Source organism: Geotrypetes seraphini, chromosome 2 (assembly GCF_902459505.1).
Source record: "Geotrypetes seraphini chromosome 2, aGeoSer1.1, whole genome shotgun sequence".
NCBI lineage: Eukaryota > Metazoa > Chordata > Amphibia > Gymnophiona > Dermophiidae > Geotrypetes > Geotrypetes seraphini.
Window position 1 is genome coordinate 523,301,404 of NC_047085.1, and position 24,799 is coordinate 523,326,202.

The 24,799-nt window shown below is 44.9% G+C and overlaps 2 protein-coding genes across 5 annotated transcripts; one reads left to right on the forward strand and one right to left on the reverse strand.

Moving 5' to 3' along the window:
* Window positions 1-1,274: 1,274 nt before the first annotated feature.
* On the reverse strand, window positions 1,275-14,276 carry LOC117354745 (zinc finger protein 37A-like). 2 transcript variants are annotated; one of them, XM_033932696.1, is made up of 3 exons: window positions 14,063-14,276; window positions 6,586-6,712; window positions 1,275-2,391 (listed from the first exon to the last, which is right to left on the reverse strand). In XM_033932696.1, the coding sequence occupies exons 1-3, from the start codon at window positions 14,132-14,134 to the stop codon at window positions 2,285-2,287; spliced, it is 306 nt and encodes a 101-aa protein (XP_033788587.1). In that variant the 5' UTR covers window positions 14,135-14,276; the 3' UTR covers window positions 1,275-2,284. The 2 variants fall into 2 exon arrangements, with proteins under 2 accessions (XP_033788587.1, XP_033788586.1); XM_033932695.1 differs by having other exon boundaries at window positions 1,275-2,394; window positions 14,063-14,271.
* Window positions 14,261-23,997, forward strand: LOC117354744 (gastrula zinc finger protein XlCGF26.1-like). 3 transcript variants are annotated; one of them, XM_033932693.1, is made up of 3 exons: window positions 14,261-14,461; window positions 17,156-17,282; window positions 20,686-23,997. In XM_033932693.1, the coding sequence occupies exons 2-3, from the start codon at window positions 17,156-17,158 to the stop codon at window positions 21,951-21,953; spliced, it is 1,395 nt and encodes a 464-aa protein (XP_033788584.1). In that variant the 5' UTR covers window positions 14,261-14,461; the 3' UTR covers window positions 21,954-23,997. The 3 variants fall into 3 exon arrangements, with proteins under 3 accessions (XP_033788584.1, XP_033788582.1, XP_033788583.1); XM_033932691.1 differs by having other exon boundaries at window positions 14,261-14,442; XM_033932692.1 differs by having other exon boundaries at window positions 14,261-14,442; window positions 20,689-23,997.
* Window positions 23,998-24,799: the final 802 nt, after the last annotated feature.

The following is a 24,799-nucleotide window of genomic DNA, read 5'->3' on the forward strand; positions in this document are numbered from 1 at the left end:
GAGGAGCCGCCGTGGCAACTTCAAACTTAAAAATAAACTTCAAATGGTAGTGCCGTTTTTCCATTTCCGGCTGTGCCCTCTCTTATTAACTCAGCGCTCCGTGCAGGCTCCTCTCTCGCGGTCTTGCCGGCTCAGGCTCCCTTGCATGCAGGCGGAGGTCGAGAGAGGCTCTCTGGCTTTCTGGCTCTCAATCCACCACCCTGGTCCAGCGTCCCACCCGGTCCTACCTTTAAAATTTATCTTCGGCAGCGGCAGTCAGGCCGGAAAAAGGAAGTCACATCAGGAGGGGTGCGGGGTGTGGGATGCAGCACAGGGAACTTTACCAATGGGTGCAACTGGGTGGGCCTTGAGGCGGCTGTCGGCGGAGGGAACCTCTGATCAGGGGCAGAGCAAGGTAAGTGTATCATAGGGATAAGAAGGAGGAGGGGGGAAGAAAAAGGAAGGGAGGCCTACTGCTGAACAGGGGGAGCAGGAAAGAGGTGCTGCTGAACAGGGAGAAGGGCTGCTGCTGGATAAGGAGAGCAGTGAAGGGGTGGTGGACACAGGGGAGGTAAAAGGAAAGGAGACTGGACAGGGGAAGCAGAGAAGGGGTGGTGGTGGACAGCCAAGGAAAAAGAAAGACAAAAATACAGAAAGCGACTAAGGAGAGAGAGAGAAAGAAAGAAAGACAGACACACATATATTCTAGCACCCATTAATGTAACGGGCTATAAGACTAGTTTATCTATAATTTTTTGGTCACTTTGAGAGGTGGAATTCAATCTATGTTGGTAACTTATCTGAGCGATAAGAATAGCCTTACTGGGTCAGACCAATGGTCCATCAAGTCCAGTAGCCCATTCTCACGGTGGCCAATCCAGATCACTAGTACCTGGCCAAAACCCAAGGAGTAGCACCTATCTTCCTAATTACCAATCCAGGGCAAGCAGTGGCTTCCCCAGGTCTTTCTCAATAACAGACTATGAAAAACATTTCCTCCTATTGGTTTTAAAAGTATTTCCCTGTAACTTCATCGAGTGTCCCCTAGTCTTTGTCATTTTTGACAGAGTGAAAAATCGATCCACTTGTGCCCGTTCTACTCCACTCAGGATTTTGTAGACTTCAATCCTATCTCCCCTCACCCGTCTCTTTTCCAAGCAGTTTGTACTATATTTGCAATGACTAAATAAATCATATAAAAAAGGAATGGCACCATGTCCTTTGTCATACTGTACATGGTTTGCCACATTTTTAAAAATGAAATTAATGTACTCAATCAAAGAGTTTATTTTCAAGGTCATTTATTATTTAGGAGTGTGTTGGTATTTAAGCTATGATTTTACATTAAAGTTTCTAAAGCCAAAAAACAAAAAAATATCTGAAAAAAACAACAACCCCAGAACATTTCATATCAAATAAAGACTTTTGCACTGCATTGAACATTGGCTTTCTCAGATATCCTTTCTGCCATTGGTGGACATAAAACTTTCTATCATACTCACTGCATTAATGTAGTTTCTTCCTTCTGCATTCCTAAGTGTAAGATTAAGAGATCCTTTCGACTGAACCTTTTCCCACATTCCACACATAGAAAAGGCGTTTCTCCTGTGTGAATTCCTTCCTCCCAAAAGCTTTATTACATTCAGTACATGGACACGGTCTCTCTCCAGGATGGGTTTTATGATGTTTCAAGAGCTCGCATTTCGCAATAAAACCTTTTCCACACTCTGTGCACTGAAATGGTTTCTCGCCTGGGTGTATTCTTAAGGTATCTTTACGATAGAAGCATTTCCCACATTCAGTGCATGGAAAAGGCATCCAAGGTCTTTCTGGGTTAATGGACCCAGCCGCTGTTGGAGAATTCCTACTTGACTGCATTGGGAAGACCTAGAAGAACTTTCTGTTGTGTGAGATTTCAGGGGTCGTATCAGGGAATCCTTTCAGGTGAAATATTTCTTACACTTAGTACTTGGAAGAAGGGCCGCTTCTGTGTGTGTTTTCCGATGGCGTCCTAGATGCCTCTTCCACATTCTGAGCACAAAAGGGGTTCTTTGATGCGGCAGTAAATCAGATTGCTTTTGAACACTTCTCCCACCGACATCACACACAAGAGATTTCTTCCCTTCCTCCTTTATCTGGTGGTGTCGATCGGTCATTATTATTTTCAGGGGATAGCTCTGTGCTCGGGTATCTCCGGTGGCATTTAAAAGTATTCTGGAAGGGGGTCTCTGGTGCTTGGGGGATGTTTGTGAACTCCCCATCTTTCATGGAGTGAATCCCCTACAGGGTCTTTCGGCTTCTTCTCCTAGTTTCTCCTCTCAGTCCTTTGGGAAATATCGACCTGGCTTGAGTACGGTTTCCATTTCAAAAGCTGTTCTTCCCTCTTCTCCTTTTTCAGTCTCATCTCATTAGCTGCTGGATATAAAAAGAAATATGAACCATGTATTAGTGACCAAGAATCAAACTGTCAGAAGAAGGTGAAAGCCTGTCTCTTTTCCTAAGCCTCTAATGGCTTTGGCAACTGACCAGCCAGTCACACTCCATCGAGACAACCTAGATGCGCATAGAACTTACCCCAAATTTACTTACCCACTTTATTTCGCCCAGTGCCTTTGTCTCAACCATCATATCTGTCCCTGTGTCCCATCTGCTGCCCTTTAAGATACTGCATTGCGGAGTAAGAACTGACTGAAAACAGAGATTCATACAAGCCTTGAAGCAGGGACTTATTTGCCTCAAGTCGCGAGTTGTGTAGAAGGAATCCTCGACATTTCTCTCTCTCTCTCTCTCTCTCTTGGCTCTGCTTCACTGGGCTGTGGAGGGCGGTCCACCCCGATTGCCGTCTTGGTAGGGGTGGGGCATCCGGCCTCCTCTCTCCCCGTGCCTAGGAGTGACATCAGAGGGCGAGCCCACGCAGGTTGGAGGTTGCTGTTACTAAGGTACGGGGAACGGAAAGCAACACGCGCTCGGTAATACCGAGGTGGGGGACTGAGAAGGGGGCGCCACGAACCCTCACTACACCTCTGGGCCCCATGTTGATCCTGAGGGCTCTATCGGGTGCCGGCCGTGTTCCCCCTCCCCACTAACGTGGTGTCTCAGCCTCTGACTGGCAGCCTGAAGACAGAAGCTTTTGGATTATGTCCACGTGCTTGCCCAAGGCAGATTCCCCAGCTGAAGCAGGCTTAGCAGCAGCACAAATATGAGTAAGCTCCGTTGAAGTCCGGGAGACATTGGGGAGGGCAGAGGTCCTTTAAGTGCAGTTTTAGAGGTTTCTGGGGCCAGGATTTGGAGGAGGCTATAGTCAGAAGGATGTTGGGCTGTATCGAGAGAGGCATATCAAGCAGAAGAAAGGAGTGTTAATGTTGTTGACGAGGTCCCGACTTTTGGAGGTTGTATCTTGTATGGACATCAAAAGATTTGAGGCGGTTCAGAGGAGTGTGACAAAAACGATATGGGGTTTGTGCCAAAAGATGTACGACCTCAATATAGTTCCCCTAGACTGGATATGACGGACGTTTAAATATTTAAAAGGTATTGTAATCTTTTCCAAAATGAGGAGGCAGCAGAACTAGAGGTCACGAGCAGAGGTTGCAGGGTGGGGTGTCTTAGGAGCAATGCTGGGAAATACTTTTTCCACAGACATGGGGATTCCTGGATTTCCCCCCCCAAAAAACTCACAACAACTCACTTCCAAAAGGGACGAATACCAAAAATCAAAAAATGGAAGTGACACTACTTGTTTTAAAGCCAAGGTGAGTCAAAACGGCAACTCAAGCCTATCTCTTTAAGTGCTCAGTCGAAATGATGGAGCATCTGAAGTAATCACCTCAAATCACGGTGTGTACAAATTCATCATCCAAAAGATCACTGTGTAAATTCAAAACGTGAAAACTTATCTGAGAAGAGCAGGGTAGGGCTCAGAAACACGTTCTGTGGTTCTAACGCAGCAGATTTCACCCCTGAGCCCAGGCGAAACACGTTAGAACCCAGAACGTGTTTCTGAGCCCTACCCAGCTCTTCTCAGATAAGTTTTCACGTTTTGAATTTACACAGTGATTTCTTTGATGATGAATTTGTGCACCGTGTCTCACATCCAATGATTTGAGGTGATTACTTCAGATGCTCCATCATTTCGACTGAGCACTTAAAGAGATAGGCTTGAGTTGCCGTTTTGACTCACCTTGGCTTTAAAACAAGTAGTGTCACTTCCATTTTCTGTGTTTTGACAAAAAAATGGTGACAGAATTCAAGAACGCAGGGGATAAACCCAGAAGATGGAATCTGACGAAGCAACACATAAATGACCTCCTAGCTGGAGTGAGCTTTGACAGCAGCTTCAGATACTTTTACAGACTGGACAGTGGCGTACTAAGGGTGAAAGGCGCCCGGGGAAGTGGTGCCCCCTCCACGGCCATCTTCTCCCCCCCTGGAATGCACATCCCCCTTCCCCATACCATTTTTACTTCTCCTGTGCGAGCACCATGTCCACGTTGGTGTCGACTCACCCTTTGACGTCACTTCCTAGAAACCGGTCCCGGAAGCGATGTCAGAGCGCACCCACGCTGACGCGGGCAGCAAACATAAGGTATGGGGAAAGCAAGAGAGGGGCCAGAGAGGAGGAGGGGGCCGTGCCCAAGGCGGACCGCTTCTCCCGCTCCCCTCTGGGGAGTGTGGTGCAGTGGTTAAAGCTACAGCCTCAGCTCCCTGAGGTTGTGGGTTCAAACCCACACTGCTCCTTATGACCCTGGGCAAGTCACTTAATCCCCCCATTGCCCAAGGTACATTAGATAGCTTGTGAGCCCACTGGGGCAAATGGAAATATACCTAAGTACATGAATGTAAATTATTTAGGCTATAAAAACTGTAATAAAATAAATGAATAAATGGCAAAAAAAAAAACCCAGATCAGGCTGAACACTGCCGTGGGCTTCAACCACAAATCCAGTAACTGGGAAGTAGGAGCAATCTGAGCAGACAGGAAAAGGTCAGCTAGACCAGTGTTTTTCAACCGCTGTTCCGCGGCACACTAGTGTGCCGCGAGATGTTGCCTGGTGTGCCGTACGGTCAGGGCCGCCATCAGGGCAGTACCACCAGTCTAGGGAGAGGGGCGGTCCGCCCCACGTGGACAGGAGAGAGCTGGACGGGGGACCCGCGGAGTTCAATACATCTCGAGCCGCGAGGCTCGTCTTCTGTTCCTGCCTGCCCTGCAGCTAACATATAGCTGATCGCAAGCGTTCCTCGATGTCAACGCTGACGTCGGAGGGAGGGCTTAAGCAAAGCCTGCCCTCTGACGTCAGCGCTGACGTCGGAGAATACTTCCGTTTGGCTATTTGTGCGCGGCAGGGCAGGCAGGAAGCAGAAGACAAGCCTCGCGGCTTGAGCTTCGTTTTGCTGAGAAAGTTGCAAAGAACACACGGAACACAAAAGGGGGGAGGGAGTGCGTTTTGGACACAAGGCATGAACTTGGGAGAGAGGAAGGGAGGGAAAGAGATGCTGAGGTGGGGGAGGGAATGGGTTTTTGGACACAGAAGGTATGGACTTGGGAGAGAGGAAGGGAGGGAAAGAGATGCTGAGGTGGGGGAGGGAATGCGTTTTTGGACACAGAAGAAATGGACTTGGGAGAGAGGAAGGGAGGGAGAGAGGAAGGGAGGGAAAGAGATGCTGAGGTGGAGGAGGGAATGCGTTTTTGGACACAGAAGAAATGGACTTGGGAGAGAGGAAGGGAGGGAAAGAGATGCTGAGGTGGGGGAGGGAGTGCGTTTTTGGACACAGAAGAAATGGACTTGGGAGAGAGGAAGGGAGGGAAAGAGATGCTGAGGTGGGGGAGGGAATGAGTGTTTGGACACAGAAGGCATGGACTTTGGAGAGAGGAAGGGAGGGAAAGAGATGGTTGTGTACACGGGGAATAGAAGAAAGGAGAATTTTTGGTCATAGGGAGGGAGTGAGGTACAGATAGTGGCATACCAGGGTGGGGGTGGGGGGTGGTCTGTTGTCCCTAGGCCGGCAAACTGCGGCTCTTTAGCCACTTGAGTGCCACCGCCGCCAACGGTGTTGTTGGCGGTGGCAGCATTATAAAATACTTTCTTTGTGTTTATTTGATTCCTATTCAAGAGAATTACTTTATATATAGTCAATATAGGCACAGAGTTAAATTTTTTAACATTTTCTAATGGTGGTGTGCCTCGTGATTTTTTTCATGAAACAAGTGTGCCTTTGCCCAAAAAAGGTTGAAAAACACTGAGCTAGACAGTTCTTTACAGGCTCAGAGAGGCAAGCAGCGACTGAGGCAGTGATGGGATTCTTATTCCCCCCCCCCCCCACACACACACATTTCTGCTTCTAAGAGTGGAAAGAGCTTCCGAGACTGGGTAATCGAGACCCGGAAACCTGCAACAAGCACAATCCCAGCTGCAGAAACCCTGAGAGAACAGCTTCAAAGACTGGCCAAAAATTCAGAGGCAAAATCCTGTCTGCAGCAGCAGAGTCTTAACTATGATCCACCCCTGCAAGGATTATTTCCCAGCACTAGAATCACTGAAATATGTACAAACCTTAGGATATGAGTGCAAATAAAACCCCACAGTCTGCTAAAAATGTAATCCTTACCTAGAGACCTCAGGAGCTCATAATTCTCCTTCATCACCTCCCGGTGAAGCTCCTTCTGCCTTTCATCTAAATACGCCCACTCCTCTTGGGAGAAAGAGACAGAGATGCCCTCCAACTTCACCCGCATCTGAAACACAAACCAGAAACACACACAATGTTTTACATCAGATAATCAACCTATGCTCCTGGAGACAGTATCCTAAATTCAGAAGGAGAATGAGGAAGAAGAGCTTTGAGAATAGATTGAGCAATGCCAGGAAGCAGAAAGTGAGATTGTCCTAAAGCAGGAGGAGAATGAGGAAGAAGAGCCTGGGGAGTGGAGGGAGCAATGCCAGGAAGCAGAAAGTGAGATTGTCCTAAAGCAGGAGGAGAATGAGGAAGAAGAGCCTGGGGAGTGGAGGGAGCAATGCCAGGAGGCAGAAAGTGAGATTGTCCTAAAGCAGGAGGAGAATGAGGAAGAAGAGCCTGGGGAGTGGATGGAGCAGTGCAAGGAAGCTTAAAGTGAGAGGGTCCTAAAGCAGGAGGAGAATGAGGAAGAAGAGCCTTGGGGAGTGGAGGGAGCAGTGCCAGGAAGCAGAAAGTGAGATTGTCCTAAAGCAGGAGGAGGAGAAAGAAGAGCCTGGGGAGTGGAGGAAGGAGAAAGTGAGATTGTCCTAAAGCAGGAGGAGAATGAGGAAGAAGAGCCTGGGGAGTGGAGGGAGCAGTGCCAGGAAGCAGAAAGTGAGATTGTCCTAAAGTAGGAGGAGAATGAGGAAGAAGAGCCTGGGGAGTGGAGGGAGCAGTGCCAGGAAGCAGAAAGTGAGACTGTCCTAAAGCAGGAGGAGAATGAGGAAGAAGAGCCTGGGGAGTGGAGGGAGCAGTGGCAGGCTCAGTTTCTCTTTTACCTGCTGAGCCATCCCCCAGCTCTTCTCCACAGCACCAGCTTCAGCCTTTCCTTTCTCCCACTTTGCTGCAATCCCTGAGGGTAGATTTTGGTGCTGGAGAGCAGAGAGGAGGAGTACAGGACAATCAAGCCATTATGACATCACTGATATGGTTGGTTCTTATTGGTGGAATGAGGCTTTATGACATCACAATCTCAGCTCTGCTTCCCAAAGACTGAAACTTCACACTACTACTATGAATTATTTCTATAGTGCTACCAGACTTAACGCAGTCACAAAGAAGACAGTCCCTGCTCCAAAGAGCTTACAATCTAAACAGACAAACAGGATGTCTTGATGCAGTTAAGGGGAATGGGCTGGACTGGAGGTCTGATGAGTAGGGTTATGGATTGAAAGCTATATCAAAATGGTGGGTTTTCAGTCTGCTTTTAAACAAGGGAAGGAGCTTGACGGACAAACGGGCAATTTATTCCAGGCATAGGGGGCAGCTAGATGAAAGGAACGAAGTCTGGAATTGGCAGTGGAGGAGAAGGGCAACGCTAAGAGCGACTTATCTGAGAAAAGGCGTTCTCTGGGAGGTATATAAGGAGAAAGAAGCGAGGAGAGATATTGAGGGGTAGCAGAATGAACCCACTTGTAGGTCAGCAATAAGATCTTGAACTGTATGCGGTGACAGTGACTTAAGGAGAGGGGTGACATGAGCGTAGCGAGGTTGGTAGAAGATGAGTCTCGCAGCAGAGTTTTGCACAGATTACAAGGGGGAGAGGCGACACTAAGGGATACGAGTTAGGAGTAGATTGCAGTAATCTAAGCATGAGGTTACGAGAGCTTGGACAAGGGTCTGGGTAGTGTGCTCAGAGAGGAAGGGGCCAATTGTGGTGATATTGAGGAGATGGAAGCGACAGCAGATTGTTGGATATACGTAAAAAATGAGAGGTCAGAATCGAAGATGACTCCAAGGTTGTGAGCAGAGGAAAATGGAGCAATGACAGTATGGAGAAAGGAGGAGGAGGAGGAGCAGCTCAGTCTTGGATATATTTCGTTTCAGATGACGGCAGCAATGTCAGCCAAACAAGCCGAGACTTTTTCTTGGACTTTAGGTGAAATTTCAGGTGTAGAGAGGTAGAGCTGGGAGTCATAATAATAATAACAGTTTATATACCACAGGACCATGAAGTTCTATGCGGTTTACAATGCTTAGAAATGTTACAGATTGAATGAGCAAAGTACAGATTTAGCGACAGGTGGTTCTTGCGCTCGGTTGTTAAGGACTAAGATTGAATAGGTTGGTCTCCTAAGTATTTCAGGAACAGATGTGTTTTCAGGCGTTTCCTGAATTCTCCATAGGTAGTAGGCACAAGCAGTTCAAGGTCTTTACCCCATAATGCTGCTTGATGTGCGAGAAGATGTTGGTGATGACTTTTAAATTTACAACCTCTAACCGGTGGAGAAACGAAGTTCAGGTGTGAGCTTCGCTTGTGTCTGTTGGTTGAGAAAGAGAAAAGGTCTGTTATGTATTTAGGGGCTAAGCCATAGAGTGCCTTGAAGCAAAAACAACCAAACTTGAATTTCACACGTGCCTCCATCGGTAGCCAGTGTAAAAGTCGATAGGAAGGTGTCACATGATCAAACATCTTCAGTCCACAGAGTAGTCTAACCGCTGTATTTTGAACTAGTTGCAATCGTCGCATGTACTTCTGGGGGAGTGCCAAGTAGGCGATGTTACAATAATCGAGTTGACTGAGAATAAGGGATTGTACTAGAATTCAAAATGATGAAGCATCGAAGTAAGCTCTGATGGACCGAAGTTTCCAGAGGGTGTGAAAGATTTTTCTGATCTGTGTCTGTTCTTAGGCATAAGGGCTTTGTTTGAAACTCTAAAACCAAATATGTTGATCAGTTTCTGTCCTTGAGAGCCGCAGACAAACTTAGGAACAAGGTTACATAGAAACATGAGGGCAGATAAAGGCCAAATGGTGCACCCCAGGGTTCTGTCTTAGGACCTCTTCTCTTCTCTAGGTGCCCTGATCTCCTCCCATGGCTTTCAGTATCACCTCTATGCTGATGACTCCCAGTTCTACCTCTCTACACCTGAAATTTCACCTAAAGTCCAAGAAAAAGTCTCGGCTTGTTTGGCTGTCTTTGCTGCCGTCATCTGAAACAAAATATATCCAAGACTGAGCTGCTCCTCTTTCCTCCTAAACCCTCTGCTCCTCCTCCTCCTCCTTTCTCCATACTGTCATTGTTCCAGTTTCCTCTGCTCACAACCTTGGAGTCATCTTCGATTCTGACCTCTCATTTAAAAAAAAAAAAAATTGTAAAGAACCAGCAACATCAATAACCAACTATAGACCTGTAGCATCTATTCCATTTATGGTAAAAATCATGGAAGGACTGGTACACACCCAACTAATGGAATACCTTGACCAATTCTCCCTCCTGCACGAAACTCAATCTGGTTTTAGGCCTCTATTTAGCACTGAAACGGTAATTGCGGCCATTCTGGACAATTTGCGCTACTTGTACAGTAAGGGCCTCAATGCCCTAATCATGCAATTTGACATGAGTTCCGCCTTCGACTTGATGGACCATGGAAAACTGTTACAATGCCTAGACGCAATCGGAATCAGAGTAGAAGTACTGAACTGGTTTCGAGGTTTCCTTATATCACGCACATACCAAGTCCGTTTCAATCACGATCTCTCAGATACATGGAGCAATCCATCTGGCGTGCCACAAGGATCACCGCTATCCCCTTTGCTCTTCAATGTTTACATGTCCTCATTGGGTGCACAACTATCCCGGCTGGGGATAAAACTATTTAGTTACGCTGACGACTTCATGATAATCATCCCATTCACCAACTCTGTCTCAGAAGTCACCCCCAAAGCAACAGAAGTATTAAATCGGATGGAGCAATGGATGACCGAATTTAGACTAAAACTAAACTCAGAGAAAACAAAATTTTTCATAGCAGCGCCATACCCACTTGACACTAAAGCACCAATGTGTATCAACAGCCTTAGTTATCCAATTCAACCCACTATGAAGATATTGGGTGTAACACTGGACCAAAACCTGACCATGAAAGACCAGGTAGACAAGGAAACATGCTTAGGCCAATCCTATAACATCACATTGGGAAGAATAACCGGAATCACATTTACCGGATGCTAGGGTCCACCTTGGGGATTAGCACCCAAGAAAAGGATCTGGGTGTCATCATAGACAATACGATGAAATCTTCCGCCCAATGTGTGGCAGCGGCCAAAAAAGCAAACAGGATGATAGGAATTATTAAAAAAGGGATGGTTAATAAAACTAAGAATGTCATAATGCCCCTGTATTGCTCCATGGTGTGACCTCATCTGGAGTATTGCGTTCAGTTCTGGTCTCCTAATCTCAAGATATAGTGACGCTAGAAAAGGTTCAAAGAAGAGCGACCAAGATGGTAAAGGGGATGGAATTCCTCTCGTATGAGGAAAGACTAAAACGGTTAGGACTCTTCAACTTGGAAAAGAGACGGATGAGGAGAGATATGATTGAAGTCTACAGAATCCTGAGTGGAGTAGAACGGGTGCAAGTGGATCGATTCTTCACACCGTCAAAAATGACAAAGACTAGGGGACACTCGATGAAGTTACAGGGAAATACTTTTAAAACCAATAGGAGGAAATATTTGTTCACTCAGAGAATAGTAAAGCTCTGGAACGCATTGCCAGAAGTTGTGGTAAGAGTGGATAGCGTAGCTGGTTTTAAGAAAGGTTTGGACAGTTTCCTGGAGGAAAAGTTAAAGTCTGTTATTGAGAAAGACACGGGGCAAGCCACTGCTTGTTCTGTCTGACCCAGTAAGGCTTTTATTATGTTCTTTCGATATATTAAGGGGAAACAACCCGTGAAGGAAGCGGTTGGGCCGTTGGATGACCATGAAATGAAGGGAGTGCTAAAGGAGGACAAAGCAATCGCCGACCAACTAAACACATTTTTTGTGTCTGTATTTACTGAAGAGGATATACACAGCATACACTGGAAATGAAGACGGGGTTGACGGTCAGTCTAGAAGAGGTATGCAGGTAGATTGATAAGCTTAAGAGCGATAAATCCCTGGGACCGGATGGCATCCATCCGAGGGTCATCAAGGAACTGAAAAGGACTATAGCTGAACTGCTTCAACTAATAGCCAATCTGTCGATCAAATCGGGAAAGATTCCGGAAGACTGGAAGGTGGCAAATGTTACACCGATCTTCAAAAAAGGTTCGAGGGGAGATTCGGGAAACTACAGAGCGATGAGTCTGACCTCAGTATCGGGAAAGATGGTAGAGGCACTGATAAAGGACCGCATCATTGATCACCTTGACGGACACGGCCCCAGCACTGAACCTTGAGGGACTCCGCTACTTACCTTTCCTTTCTCCAAGCGACTTTCATTAACCACCACCCTCTGGCTTCTGTCTGTCAACCAGTTTCTAATCCAGTTCTCCACTTTGGGTCCTAACTTCAGCCCTTCAAGTTTGTTCAACAGCCTCCTATGTGGAACTGTATCAAAGGCTTTGCTGAAATCCAAGTAAATTACATCTAGCATATGTCCTCGATCCAGCTCTCTGGTCACCCAATCAAAAAATTCAATCAGGTTCGTTTGGCACGATTTACCTTTTGTAAAGCCATGTTGCCTCGGATCCTGTAACCCATTAGATTCAAGGAAGTACACTATCCTTTCTTTCAGCAACACTTCCATTATTTTTCCAACAACTGAAGTGAGGCTCACCGGCCTGTAGTTTCCTGCTTCATCCCTGTGACCACTTTTATGAATAGGGACCACATCCGCTCTCCTCCAATCCTCAGGAATCACTCCCGTCTCCAGAGATTTGTTGAACAAGTCTTTAATAGGACTCGCCAGAACCTCTCTGAGCTCCCTTAGTATCCTGGGATGGATCCCGTCTGGTCCCATCGCTTTGTCCACCTTCAGTTTTTCAAGTTGCTCATAAACACCCTCCTCCGTGAACGGCACAGAATCTACTCCATTTTCTCGTGTAACTTTGCCAGACAATCTCGATCCTTCTCCAGGTTTTTCTTCCATTAACACAGAACAGAAGTATTTGTTTAACACGTTTGCTTTTTCCTCATCACTCTCCACATATCGGTTCCCAGCATCTTTTAGTTTAGCAATTCCATATTTCATCTTCCTCCTTTCACTGACATATCTGAAAAAATTTTTGTCTCCTTTTTTTACATTTTTAGCCATTTGCTCTTTCGCCGGATGTATCTCTCTCTTGGCTTCTTTCAGTTTCACCCGGTAGTCCTTTCTGCACTCCTCTTCTTGGGTTTGTTTATATTTGACGAACGCCAACTCTTTCGCCTTTATTTTCTCTGCCACTAGTTTAGAGAACCATATTGGTTTCCTTTTTGTCTTGAAAGGAAACTCTGCAATGAGAGGGCATAGGATGAAGTTAAGAGGTGATAGGTTCCGGAGTAATCTGAGGAAATAAACTTTTATAGAAAGGGTGGTAGATGCATGGAACAGTCTCCAGGAAGAGGTGGTGGAGACAGAGACTGTGTCTGAATTCAAGAAGGCCTGGGATAGGAACATGGGATTTCTCGGAGAGAGAAAGAGATAATGGTTACTGCGGTTGGGCCATTTGGCCTTTATCTGCCGTCATATTTCTATTAGGCACGTGGGATCTCTCGGAGAGAGAAAGAGATAATGGTTACTGCGGATGGGCAGCCTAGATGGGCCATTTGGCCTTTATGTGCCGTCATGTTTCTGTTTCTATAAATGAATGTCAAGAAATGTCATGTAGGAAGATATTTATTTATCGGTTCTCCTTCAGCCTGTCACTTAAAAATTAGCAAAAGCCTTTTGTTACATAGAGCATTTTGGACCCCAGTTAGATTACAAAAGTTGGATAGCTCTAAGTCTAATAGATGCTGGCATTGTAATCTGGAAGCAGGGACTTTGGATCATTTATTATACTTTTGTCCCTGTATCATGGCCTTTTGGAAATCAATTTGGTCACAAATTAATTCCTTATTAGAAAACCATGTAACTCTATCATATGATACAATCCTATTTGGGAATGAGAATAAAAAGTCAAATTTCATCAAATAATAATAAACTTTTATTAATAATGACAGGAGTTGCCATTCAACATAGCACCAGAAATTGGAAAAATTACACAAGACTTAATTACACTTTCTGGTGGAATTCGTTATGCCATATATACAAAAGGGGAATTATAATAACTTTAAGAAGATTTGGGGGCCATTGACAACTTATTGTAATGATTAGACGCCATTGAAAGTATAATTATAATTAGGGGAGGGGGGTGGTATATACCTATAAAATAGATTTAATCAATATCTATGAATATTGCACATGTATGTTAATTCTTGATTATAATATCTGTGAAAAGGGTGGTTGGGGAGGGAGATAATTTATATATTTAAGATGCTAATAGAAAGAATTTCAAGTGATGTGCATGATTCAATTGATGTAATATTCTGTACTTGATGGAAGATGAAAAATGAATAAAGAATTGGAAAAAAAAATTAGCAAAAGCCACTGCTCTAGATAGTCCAGTAAAAAAGGTATCACCTGATTTTGCATAAGAAAATATAAATAAAAAAAGATGTGAAAAGAAAGCAAGGAACAAATGTGAAGCAACATCCAGCCAGATGTGACAGCAGCTGCTTGTGTCTAGGATAAAAAAGCAAGATGTTGCTTCCTCTCTCAGGCCTCCATGACTGCAAAGTGCTAGGAAGTGACTCAATGATATAAAATAACAGCAAAGGGAGACTCCACCCCTTCCACTGATTGGTCACCAGACTCTGCTGGGAGGGGACAGGAAGACAAGATCCCGCCCTTCTAACACCCATTGGCTCAGTCTCTTCCTACTGGCTAAAGCTGCTCCCAGGGAGGAAGACAAAGCACAGCTCATTGGCATGGAAGAAAGAAGGAAGATGGCTGCTAAGGAGGTAGGAGAGAGACAGGCAGGTGGGCAAGCAGAAGAAGAAAGGAGACTGGCACTGCTCTCTCCATTCCCCAGGCTGTCCTTCCTCATTCTCCTCCTGATTTAGGACAATCTCACTTTCTTTTTCCCGGCACTGCTCCCTCCGCTCCCCAAGCTCTTCTTCCTCATTCTCCTGCTTTAGGATAATCTCACTTTCTGCTCCCTAGCACAGCTCCCTCCACTCCCCAGGCTCTTCTTCCTCATTCTCCTCCTGCTTTAGGATAATCTCACTTTCTGCTTCCTGGCACTGCTCCCTCCACTCCCCAGGCTCTTCTTCCTCATTCTCCTCCTGCTTTAGGACAATCTCACTTTCTGCTTCCTGGCACTGCTCCATCCACTCTCCAGGCTCTTCTTCCTCATTCTCCTCCTGCTTTAGGACAATCTCACTTTCTGCTTCCTGGCACTGCTCCATCCACTCTCCAGGCTCTTCTTCCTCATTCTCTTCCTGCTTTAGGACAATCTCACTTTCTGCTTCCTGACACTGCTCCATCCACTCCCCAGGCTCTTCTTCCTCATTCTCCTCCTGCTTTAGGACAATCTCACTTTCTGCTTCCTGGCACTGCTCCCTCCACTCCCCAGGCTCTTCTTCCTCATTCTCCTCCTGCTTTAGGACAATCTCACTTTCTGCTTCCTGGCACTGCTCCCTCCACTCCCCAGGCTCTTCTTCCTCATTCTCCTCCTGTTTTAGGGCAATCTCACTTTCTGCTTCCTGGCACTGCTCCCTCCACTCCCCAGGCTCTTCTTCCTCATTCTCCTCCTCCTTTAGCACAATCTCACTTTCTGCTTCCTGGCACTGCTCCCTCCACTCCCTAGGCTCTTCTTCCTCATTCTCCTCCTGCTTTAGGATAATCGCACTTTCTGCTCCCTAGCACTGCTCCCTCCACTCCCCAGGCTCTTCTTCCTCATTCTCCTGCATTACGACAATCTCACTTTCTGCTCCCTAGCACTGCTCCCTCCACTCCCCAGGCTCTTCTTCCTCATTCTCCTCCTGCTTTAGGATAATCTCACTTTCTGCTTCCTGGCACTGCTCCCTCCACTCCCTAGGCTCTTCTTCCTCATTCTTCTCCTGCTTTAGGATAATCTCACTTTCTGCTCCCTAGCACTGCTCCCTCCACTCCCCAGGCTCTTCTTCCTCATTCTCCTGCATTACGACAATCTCACTTTCTGCTCCCTAGCACTGCTCCCTCCACTCCCCAGGCTCTTCTTCCTCATTCTCCTCCTGCTTTAGGACAATCTCACTTTCTGCTCCCTAGCACTGCTCCCTCCACTCCCCAGGCTCTTCTTCCTCATTCTCCTGCATTACGACAATCTCACTTTCTGCTCCCTAGCACTGCTCCCTCCACTCCCCAGGCTCTTCTTCCTCATTCTCCTCCTGCTTTAGGACAATCTCACTTTCTGCTTCCTGGCTCTTCTTCCTCATTCTCCTCCTGTTTTAGGACAGTCTCACTTTCTGCTTCCTGGCTTTGCTCCCTCCACTCCCCAGGCTCTTCTTCCTCATTCTCCTCCTGCTTTAGGACAGACTCACTTTCTGCTTCCTGGCACTGCTCCCTCCATTCCCCAGGCTCTTCTTCCTCATTCTCCTCCTGCTTTAGGACTATCTCACTTTCTGCTTCCTGGGACTGCTCCCTCCACTCCCCAGGCTCTTCTTCCTCATTCTCCTCCTGCTTTAGGACAATCTCACTTTCTGCTTCCTGGCACTGCTCCATCCACTCCCCAGGCTCTTCTTCCTCATTCTCCTCCTGCTTTAGGACAATCTCACATTCTGCTTCCTCCTCTCCCCAGGCTCTTATTCATTCTCCACCTGCTTTAGGACAGTCTCACTTTCTGCTTCCTGGCACTGCTCCCTCCATTCCCCAGGCTCTTCTTCCTCATTCTCCTCCTGCTTTAGGACAATCTCACTTTCTGCTTCCTGGCACTGCTCCCTCTACTCCCCAGGCTCTTCTTCCTCATTCTCCTCCTGCTTTAGGACAATCTCACTTTCTGCTTCCTGGCACTGCTCCTTCCACTCCCAGACTCTTCTTCCTCATTCTCCTCCTGCTTTAGGACAATCTCACTTTCTGCTTCCTGGCACTGCTCCCTCCGCTCCCCAAGCTCTTCTTCCTCATTCTCCTCCTGCTTTAGGACAATCTCGCTTTCTCCTTCCTGGCACTGCTCCCTCTATTCCCCAGGCTCTTCTTCCTCATTCTCCTCCTGCTTTAGGATAATCTCACTTTCTGCTTCCTGGCACTGCTCCATCCACTCCCCAGGCTCTTCTTCCTCATTCTCCTCCTGCTTTAGGACAATCTCACTTTCTGCTTCCTGGCACTGCTCCCTCTATTCCCCAGGCTCTTCTTCCTCATTCTCCTCCTGCTTTAGGATAATCTCACTTTCTGCTTCCTGGCACTGCTCCATCCACTCCCCAAGCTTTTCTTCCTCATTCTCCTCCTGCTTTAGGACGCTCTTGCTTTCTGCTTCCTGGCACTGCTCCCTCCACTCCCCATGCTCTTCTTCCTCATTCTCCTCCTGCTTTAGGACAATCTCACTTTCTGCTTCCTGGCACAGCTCCATCCACTCTTCAGGCTCTTTGTCCTCATTCTCCTCCCAGCTGCTTTCTCTGCTTTAGTATCCTCTTATTTTGTAATTCCTGTATTCTGAACATCTTCTCATGTCCCTGAGTGAGTTTCTTGTTTGTATTTCAGATGCGGGTGACGTTTGAAGACATCACTGTCTCCTTCTCCCAAGAGGAGTGGATGTATTTAGATGAAGGTCAGAAGGAGCTTTACCGGGAAGTGATGATGGAGAATTATGAGATCCTGATGTCTCTAGGTAAAGATTGCCTTATCCGCATTTTTTGAAGACACTGAAGGTCATATGTGACTATTCCCCTAACTCCAGTTCCTGAATTGTCCTGTGTCTAGTTTAGAATCTGAGGTTGTATCTGTGAGTCTTTCTGCTTGAGACCTGCCTCTGCCTGTCAGTCTGTGCCTTTATCCCATATCTGTGATGAGATCAGGAATCTCTGAACAGATTTCCTGGTATTTCCCTTTTACACATAGGTTTGTGAGTGACTGACAGTGAGTGAGACTCAGAACAGGAAGCTGGAGTGATTTCTATAGCAGATATAGGGTAGATTCACAAAGCAAACCTATCGTGTACCGATCGGTTTGTGACCCCCTTGCGACCAGATTTCCCTTGGGCCCCATTCACTAACCTCTCCTGCGATCTGCTTCGAATCCGTGCATGCAGATGAGGAGAAACGCATGAAAGGTAGGCAGGGATGCGATTCACAACACAAAATTCTCAATCTGACTGGGCTGATCAACTGAAAAAGTGACTGCTGGGGACCAGTCGAAAACGTCTTTCCGTCTCTGGAAACCCTGCTTTCTGCCCTGCTCGCCGCCCTCTCCTGCCTGCTTGCCGCATCGCCGCCCTGGTTCTTCTGCCCTGACTTCCCCGAAAATCTCCTGCCTGCCCGTTGCATCACCACCCTGGTTCTCCTGCCCTGACTTCCCTGAATCTCTCCTGCCCTTCCCCTGCAGTAAAAGCTCCAGTGTTCATGGAATTCCTATGACTGTCGGTGCTTTAACCGCCATGGCTTGCAATAAAAACACCCTAACACTTCATTAAAGGAGGGTTAAATTAAACTTCAGATTGAAACAGCAGCAGAAATGTGGGTGGGGTGCAGAGTCAATCTGACAAAAGAGGCTGCAAACTGGAGGTAGGAAAGTCAGCCACCAAAGTACCCTACTCAAAGACACTGAGCAGTAGCAGATGACGGCAGATAAAGACCTGAGTGGTCCATAAAGAAGAATTTCCTTACTAGACTCAAGAGCAATGGAAGGAAATTCTTCTTTACGGAGAGGGTGGTGGATGCCTAGAATACGCTCCCGAGAGAGGTGGTGGAGAGGAAAATGGGATGAACACAGAGGATCTAGAATCAGAAAATAATAGTAAATATTGAACTAAGGCCAGTACTGGGCAGACTTGCACGGTCTGTGTCTGTATATGGCCATTTGAGGGAGGATGGGCTGGAGCGAGCTTTGATGAGGACTTCAGTAATTGGAACCCAAGCACAGTACCAGGTAGAGCTTTGCATTTTTGCCCAGAACTTGCTAAGAAGAAAATATATATATATATATATATTTTTTTTTTTTTTTATTCTTTATTCATTTTTCCAACTTACATCTAGAACACAATATTACATCATTTAAACCTTGTAAACATTACTTGTATTTCTTCTAACATCATCTTAAAAACATAAAATTATGCCCTCCCCACCCACCCTTTCCACAAATATTTTAATCAAAAAATATAAAAATATTATATTCTTATCTATTGATCAAACCCTTAATATAACTTTATACCCTCTCCCCTCCCCCTATGTACTTTCAGTAGATAATGGCGTCTAATCATTGCAATAATTTGTCAATGGCCCCTCAAATCTTTTTAAAATTATTATAGTTCCCTTTTTGTATGGCCATTGTTCTTTCCATTTTATAAATATGACATAGCGAATTCCACCAAAAAGTATAGTTAAGCCTTTTATAATTTTTCCAATTACTGGTGATATGTTGTATGGCAACTCCTGTCATAATCAATAAAAGTTTATTGTTACTTGATGAAATTTGACTTTTTGCTCTCATTGACATCCCAAACAGAATTGTATCATATGATAAAGCTACATGGTTTTCTAGTAAGCAATGATCCAGATTACAATGCCAGCATCTATTAGACTTAGAGCTATCCAACTTTTGTAATCTAACTGGGGTCCAAAAAGCTCTATGTAACAAAAAGAACCAAGTTTGTCTCATAGATGCAGACACTGTACATCTCATTCTCCAAGACCAAATTCGTGGCCATTGAGATGCAGAAATTTGATGCTTAATCTCAATGCACCAAATGTCTCTAAGACAAGTCTTTGGTTTTTTATTCATATATCCATATATCAATTTATACCACTGTGTGGCTTGATGTCCCAAGAAATCCGCCTGAAAGCATAAGAACTCCAGACTATACTGATTATTGAGAGTTTTCCATTCAGGGAACCCCTCCTTCAGTTGCAACCATTTAAAGCTTTGTGATTTATTAAGACCAAATTTATGTTGAAACTGTGAAAAGTCAAGCAGTTTACCATTTGAAATAACATCATCTAAAGTCCGTATACCTGCAATAATCCAATGCTTCCATACGATTTTAAATCCGCCAATTTGAATCTTGGAGTTTAGCCATAAAGACTGATTTGTTGATTTGTGTATTGGGTTAGGTGTTAAATTACTGACATAACGTAATGTTTTCCATGTATTCATTAATATTCTGTTCTCTTTATATTTCCTAGGCATCTTGATACTGAGAACATGAGATAAATGTAAAGGAAACATGAGTCGCCATTCCAAATTCAACCAGTCTGGGGTATTTTCCATGAGCTCTAGGAGTACCCAAGAAGAAAAAAATTTAAATTGAATCAGGTTGGGCAGACTGGATGGACCATTCGGGTCTTTATCCGCCGTCATCTACTATGTTACTAGGGTCCATCCAGTCTGCCCAACCATACATCCTCTATAAATTATTTAGTTTAAATGGTCCTTTTTCTTAGATATTTCTGGGCGAGAAACCCAGAACCCTCCCTAGTAGTGTGCTTAGGTTGCGTCTACTGGAGTCTCCATCAAAGCTCACTCCTTCCCATCTTACCCATCCCAGCCATTGAAACCCTCCCCAGCCCGTCCTCGACTGAATGTTCATTTTCCTAACATTGCTCTCGAGTCTACTACTCCTCATCTTGATTGTTTGGATTAGAATAATATACAACACTTCAACACATATTCATTCGTACTCAGTTGCCTACTCTAGAAATTTAAAGAGCTCAACTAGAGGGAAGGAAAAGCCTCAGGTTTTCAACGGGAGTTATATAGAGAAATTCTCAAACTCCCTAGCTCAGTCACTGGCATAAAAACCTACCCTCTGGTGCTCAAAAAGCTTGAAACAATTACACAACATATTCCTAAAACAATATAAATATTCAGTTATTCAAATAATTGCCTTATGATCATATCAAAAGAGTCAACTTTTTTTCCATTTTTCTACCCATGTAGAAGTTTCAAAACATTCCTTTGGCCATTAGACATCCCGGAAAGTCAGGACAGCAGTGAAAGCAGGGGAGCTTCAGGCTGGCATTAGATAAAGTCTGATTCCTGATTACTAAAAAATGTTTAATGTCTCTGTTCATATTCAGCAGATCATGAGGTGACAGATGAAGTGAGAGAGAGCAGAGAAGAACATTGTTTAAAATGGAAACCGCACCCAAGAAATGTTGGTGTTTCTCAAGGGACGGAGTGGAAGGAGAGACATCCTGTAGGAGTCACCCAGTGTGAGAGGGAGCTCAGAAACATCTCTGAGCAGTTGAGACTCCTGAGAGAGGAGACACCCTTCCAAAATAGCAATGACCTCCATCACAGAGAGGGGAAATCACTTGGAGCAGAGAGGACTGACCCCTCGGAAGAGCTTTCGAAGTCTGTCAAATGCACTGAATGTGGAAGAAGTTTCTTTTGCATGGATTCACTAACAGCACACCGAAAAATGCACACACCAGCAGCGGCAACATCTGGAGGCATTGCCCAAGAACGATCTTCGATGTCTTTTCCACGTGCTGAATGTGGTAAACCATTCAATAATAATCTTCCCCTGAGAACACATCTGAAAATCCACACAGGTGACAGATTGTTTCAATGCACTGAATGTGGGAAAGGCTTTCACTGGAAATCAAAACTAGTGCAACATTTTAGAATCCACACAAGAGAAAAACGCTTTCCATGTACTGAATGTGGGAAATGTTTTGCTCTTGAGCACTCCCTGACAACTCACCAGAAAATGCACACAGGTGTCAAGCCATTTCAATGCACTGAATGTGGAAAAGGCTTTCTTTGGAAATCAAGCCTGGTGGAACACTGCAGAATCCACACCGGAGAACGCTTTCCATGTGTTGAATGTGGAAAACATTTCAGTCAGAAGCAAACCTTGAGAACTCACCAGAAAATCCACACGGGCGAGAAGCCATTTCATTGCACTGAATGTGGAAAGGGCTTTCTTTGGAAATCAAACCTAGTGAAACATTGTAGAATCCACACCGGGGAGAAACGCTTTCAATGCGAAGAATGTGAGAAATGTTTTCTTTGGAAATCACAACTAGTGAGCCATCAGGCGATCCACATGAGGCAGAATCCCTTTACATGTACTGAATGTGGGAAATGTTTTAGCGGGAAATATTCCCTGACAACTCACCAGAAGATCCACACAGGCGAGATATCATTTCAATGTACTGAATGCGGGAAAAGTTTCAGTCAGAAGTATTACCTGAAATCTCACCAGAGAATCCACACAGGTGAGATGCCATTTCAATGTACTGAATGTGGAAAGCATTTTGTTTTGAAATCTCAACTAGTGACACATCAAAGGAATCACCAAAGAGAGAAAACTAACCCCTTTGGAGACATTGGCCTGTGAGGGAAACCCTTTCAGTGTAATGAGTGTGGGAAATGGTTCTCTTTGAAATCGGACCTAAGCAACCATCTTGAAATCCACACTGGAGAGAAACCCTTTAAGTTTACTGAATGTGGGAAACAGGTTGTTCATGCACTCTGATAAAATTTTATCTAAAATCAGTGCTAGAAAAGTATCGCACACCCATTTCATTGTTCACAGTGGAAGAAAAGATTTCCCGACAAGACAAACTTGAGCCACCATCTCCCGATCCACACAGGGAAAAAACCCTTTAAATGTCCTTTATGTACAAAGTGTTTCCATTCAAAATATAATCTAAGAAGCCATGTAAAATCCATACTAGGGAGAAATCAGAGTAATAATAAAAGCCCTACCCGTAAATTTATCCTATTGAAGAGAATACTCTGCATTCGCTAGCTTAGGAGTGAGGTTAACTACTGTTGCAGTTGTTTTGGAGATATTTCCGAGAGGAACCATATAAATGTTCTGTACTTGATAAAAGATTCACTCAAAACTATAGCTACAGAAATCATGACATAATCCACAGGAGATAAAAAGCTAACGGTGAAAGAGAAACCTACCCGAACTGCATGAATCATAGAGGTGTCGGTTCCAAGTGATTAAGAATCATGCAGAGAGAGAAAGGGAAAAAGAAGATCCTTCAGTACCAAGAAATGAAGTCTGAACCAAAGAAAATGTGGCCGAAACGTACTGAAATATTTCCCGTTGTTTTGGGCGCTACCGGCTTGACCATAAAGATTTTCCAAGCAGCCCCGGATAGGTTGCCTTTGCATGCTATATCTTACGAACCCATAGGAGAACAGTCCGTGGCATGGTGCAGTTTCTATGGCGAAAGGCGGCAGTAAATTTGAGAGACCATCGCCCTCCACAGATCCTGGCATAGAAGTGAGGTTCAATACTGTCCTAGTAGGTGCAGAACTAACCCATGTAGGGAAATTGCCCCCCCCGGGAAATTATATGTGACAGTGGACATTTATAGAATGCATGTGATAATCTTTATTAGAAAGAAACACTTTAGGGTTATGGTTTTAGTCTTAATCCTAGACCTGGCAAAGATCCATAAGCTCCCACATCTGCTGTTTGTGGACGACTGCAAGCATGGATGTAGTTGAGGGGTGTCATTGCCTCTTTCCCCCCCCCCCCCACCTCAAATGAGCTGTCCTTTAACCTGATATAGATAACACAGATAAAGTGAAAATCAAATATCGACATGAATAACACTTTCACAGAGACAATGCCTATAAAGGAACAAAGCCGGCAATAAACCCAAACAGGAGGAAAAAGTCTCAGAAGAAGACCCTCCCACCACCACAAACGTGGCTTAAGATGTTCAGGCAGAAACCTCATAGGTATGAAAAGCTCTGTGCAGTCAAAGTAGAATAAATATCCCTTAAATATTGATGTATGAGAGAGATTTCTTTATCACAAAGCCCACTATTTTTAATAGATAGATCGATAGATGGTAGGGTTTAAGGCTAAAAGACCTCAAGTGTTCACAGCTATCTGGATTTTGAAATAATCCTACCAAGACAACCTATTGTGAAGGCAATTAAGACCAAAGATAGTTCACAATAAGTTGTCTAGGCGGTTCACAGCAGAAAAATCAAATGACAATCGCTACACCTTTTGCTGCCTCAGGCTGTAGCCAAGCCGATCATAGACTTTCAAATGGGACCCATGAAATGTGGCTTTGTTCCTTTATATTGCATTGTCTAGGTGACAGTGGTATTCATTAACTTGGGTTACTATCCCACTTTCCTGGCCGGCAGTCCCCCGAGCGGTGCGGCATCAATCTGTGTCCTTCTAGCTCCACAGCCTCAGCATTGCTCCTGGCTCCATGCTCCCCTTGCAATGGAGTCTTCTGGTCTTCAGCCGGCAGCCCAAGCAATGAAAGCCCGCTGCCGTCATCGTGCCCCAGAAGCAAGTGACAGATTTACCTAGAAGCTAAATGAGTTACAGCTTAGGGCCTCACAAAAGTTCAGAAGTTGGGAGTGGGGACTTTGACAATTTGAGGTGGCTTTTTATCCAACTTATTTAAATGTACCTTTAAAATGACTTCATATGTAATAAATTTAGCATCAATTTTCTGTTTTCAGGCTTATTGCAAACAAGTTCATTATTACTTATATTAATAAAAGTGTTCCAAATTACTAATTTTGTGAGCCATTATTTACATTATGGATTTCTATTCCACCATTACCTCGCGATTCAAGGCGGATTACAGAAGATGTCTGGTCATTTTCAGGGAAAATAAGAGTAGAGTAGGTTGTTTCTGGGGGTTGGGGAGTTAGTGGAGGGAGGGAAGAGAACTTGTGGTGTTAGGTCTTTTTCCAGGGATTTCTTAAATAGTATAGTCTTTGTTTTTTTTCTGAATGTTTTGTAGTCTGGGGTCGCTATCAGTAGATTGGAGATTTGGTTGTCAAGTTTTGCTGCTTAGGAGGCCAGGAGGCCATCATATAGTTTTTTCCTTTTACGTTCTTTGAATGGAGGGTGGTTTGGATGAGGCGGTTGTTCAGGTAGGATGGGCTGTCTCCGTTTATAGTTTTAAATAGTAGCCAATAGAATTTAAATAGTATTCTTGCTGGAATTGGAAGCCAGTGTGAGTTGAGGTATGCTTCTGTAATGTGGTTGTGTTTCCTCAATGAGTAGACGAGTCTCAGAGCTGGGTTTGTAATTGTTAGTCATTGTTGCAGGGCAGGGGAGATAGAGGATGTTGCAATAGTCTAGTAGACCTAGGATTAGGGATTGTACTATGAGCTAGAATTGTGTTCTCTTCAAGAATTTCCGAACTTGTCTTAGGTTTCTCATGACTGTGAACGATTTCTGTA

Bases quoted from the DNA above. Each gene is read 5' to 3' on its own strand.
- LOC117354745 (XM_033932695.1), bottom strand. From the start codon at position 14,134: ATGTTGCTTCACATTTGTTCCTTGCTTTCTTTTCACATCTTTTTTTAT. The intron at 6,713-14,062 runs GTGATACCTTTT...TTTGTGTTTCAG, and splicing joins ATTTTCTTATGCAAAATCAG to ATGCGGGTGAAGTTGGAGGG. The intron at 2,395-6,585 runs GTAAGGATTACA...TTTTATATCCAG, and splicing joins TGAGCTCCTGAGGTCTCTAG to CAGCTAATGAGATGAGACTG.
- LOC117354744 (XM_033932691.1), top strand. From the start codon at position 14,410: ATGGAAGAAAGAAGGAAGATGGCTGCTAAGGAG. The intron at 14,443-17,155 runs GTAGGAGAGAGA...TTTGTATTTCAG, and splicing joins GGAAGATGGCTGCTAAGGAG to ATGCGGGTGACGTTTGAAGA. The intron at 17,283-20,685 runs GTAAAGATTGCC...GTTCATATTCAG, and splicing joins TGAGATCCTGATGTCTCTAG to CAGATCATGAGGTGACAGAT.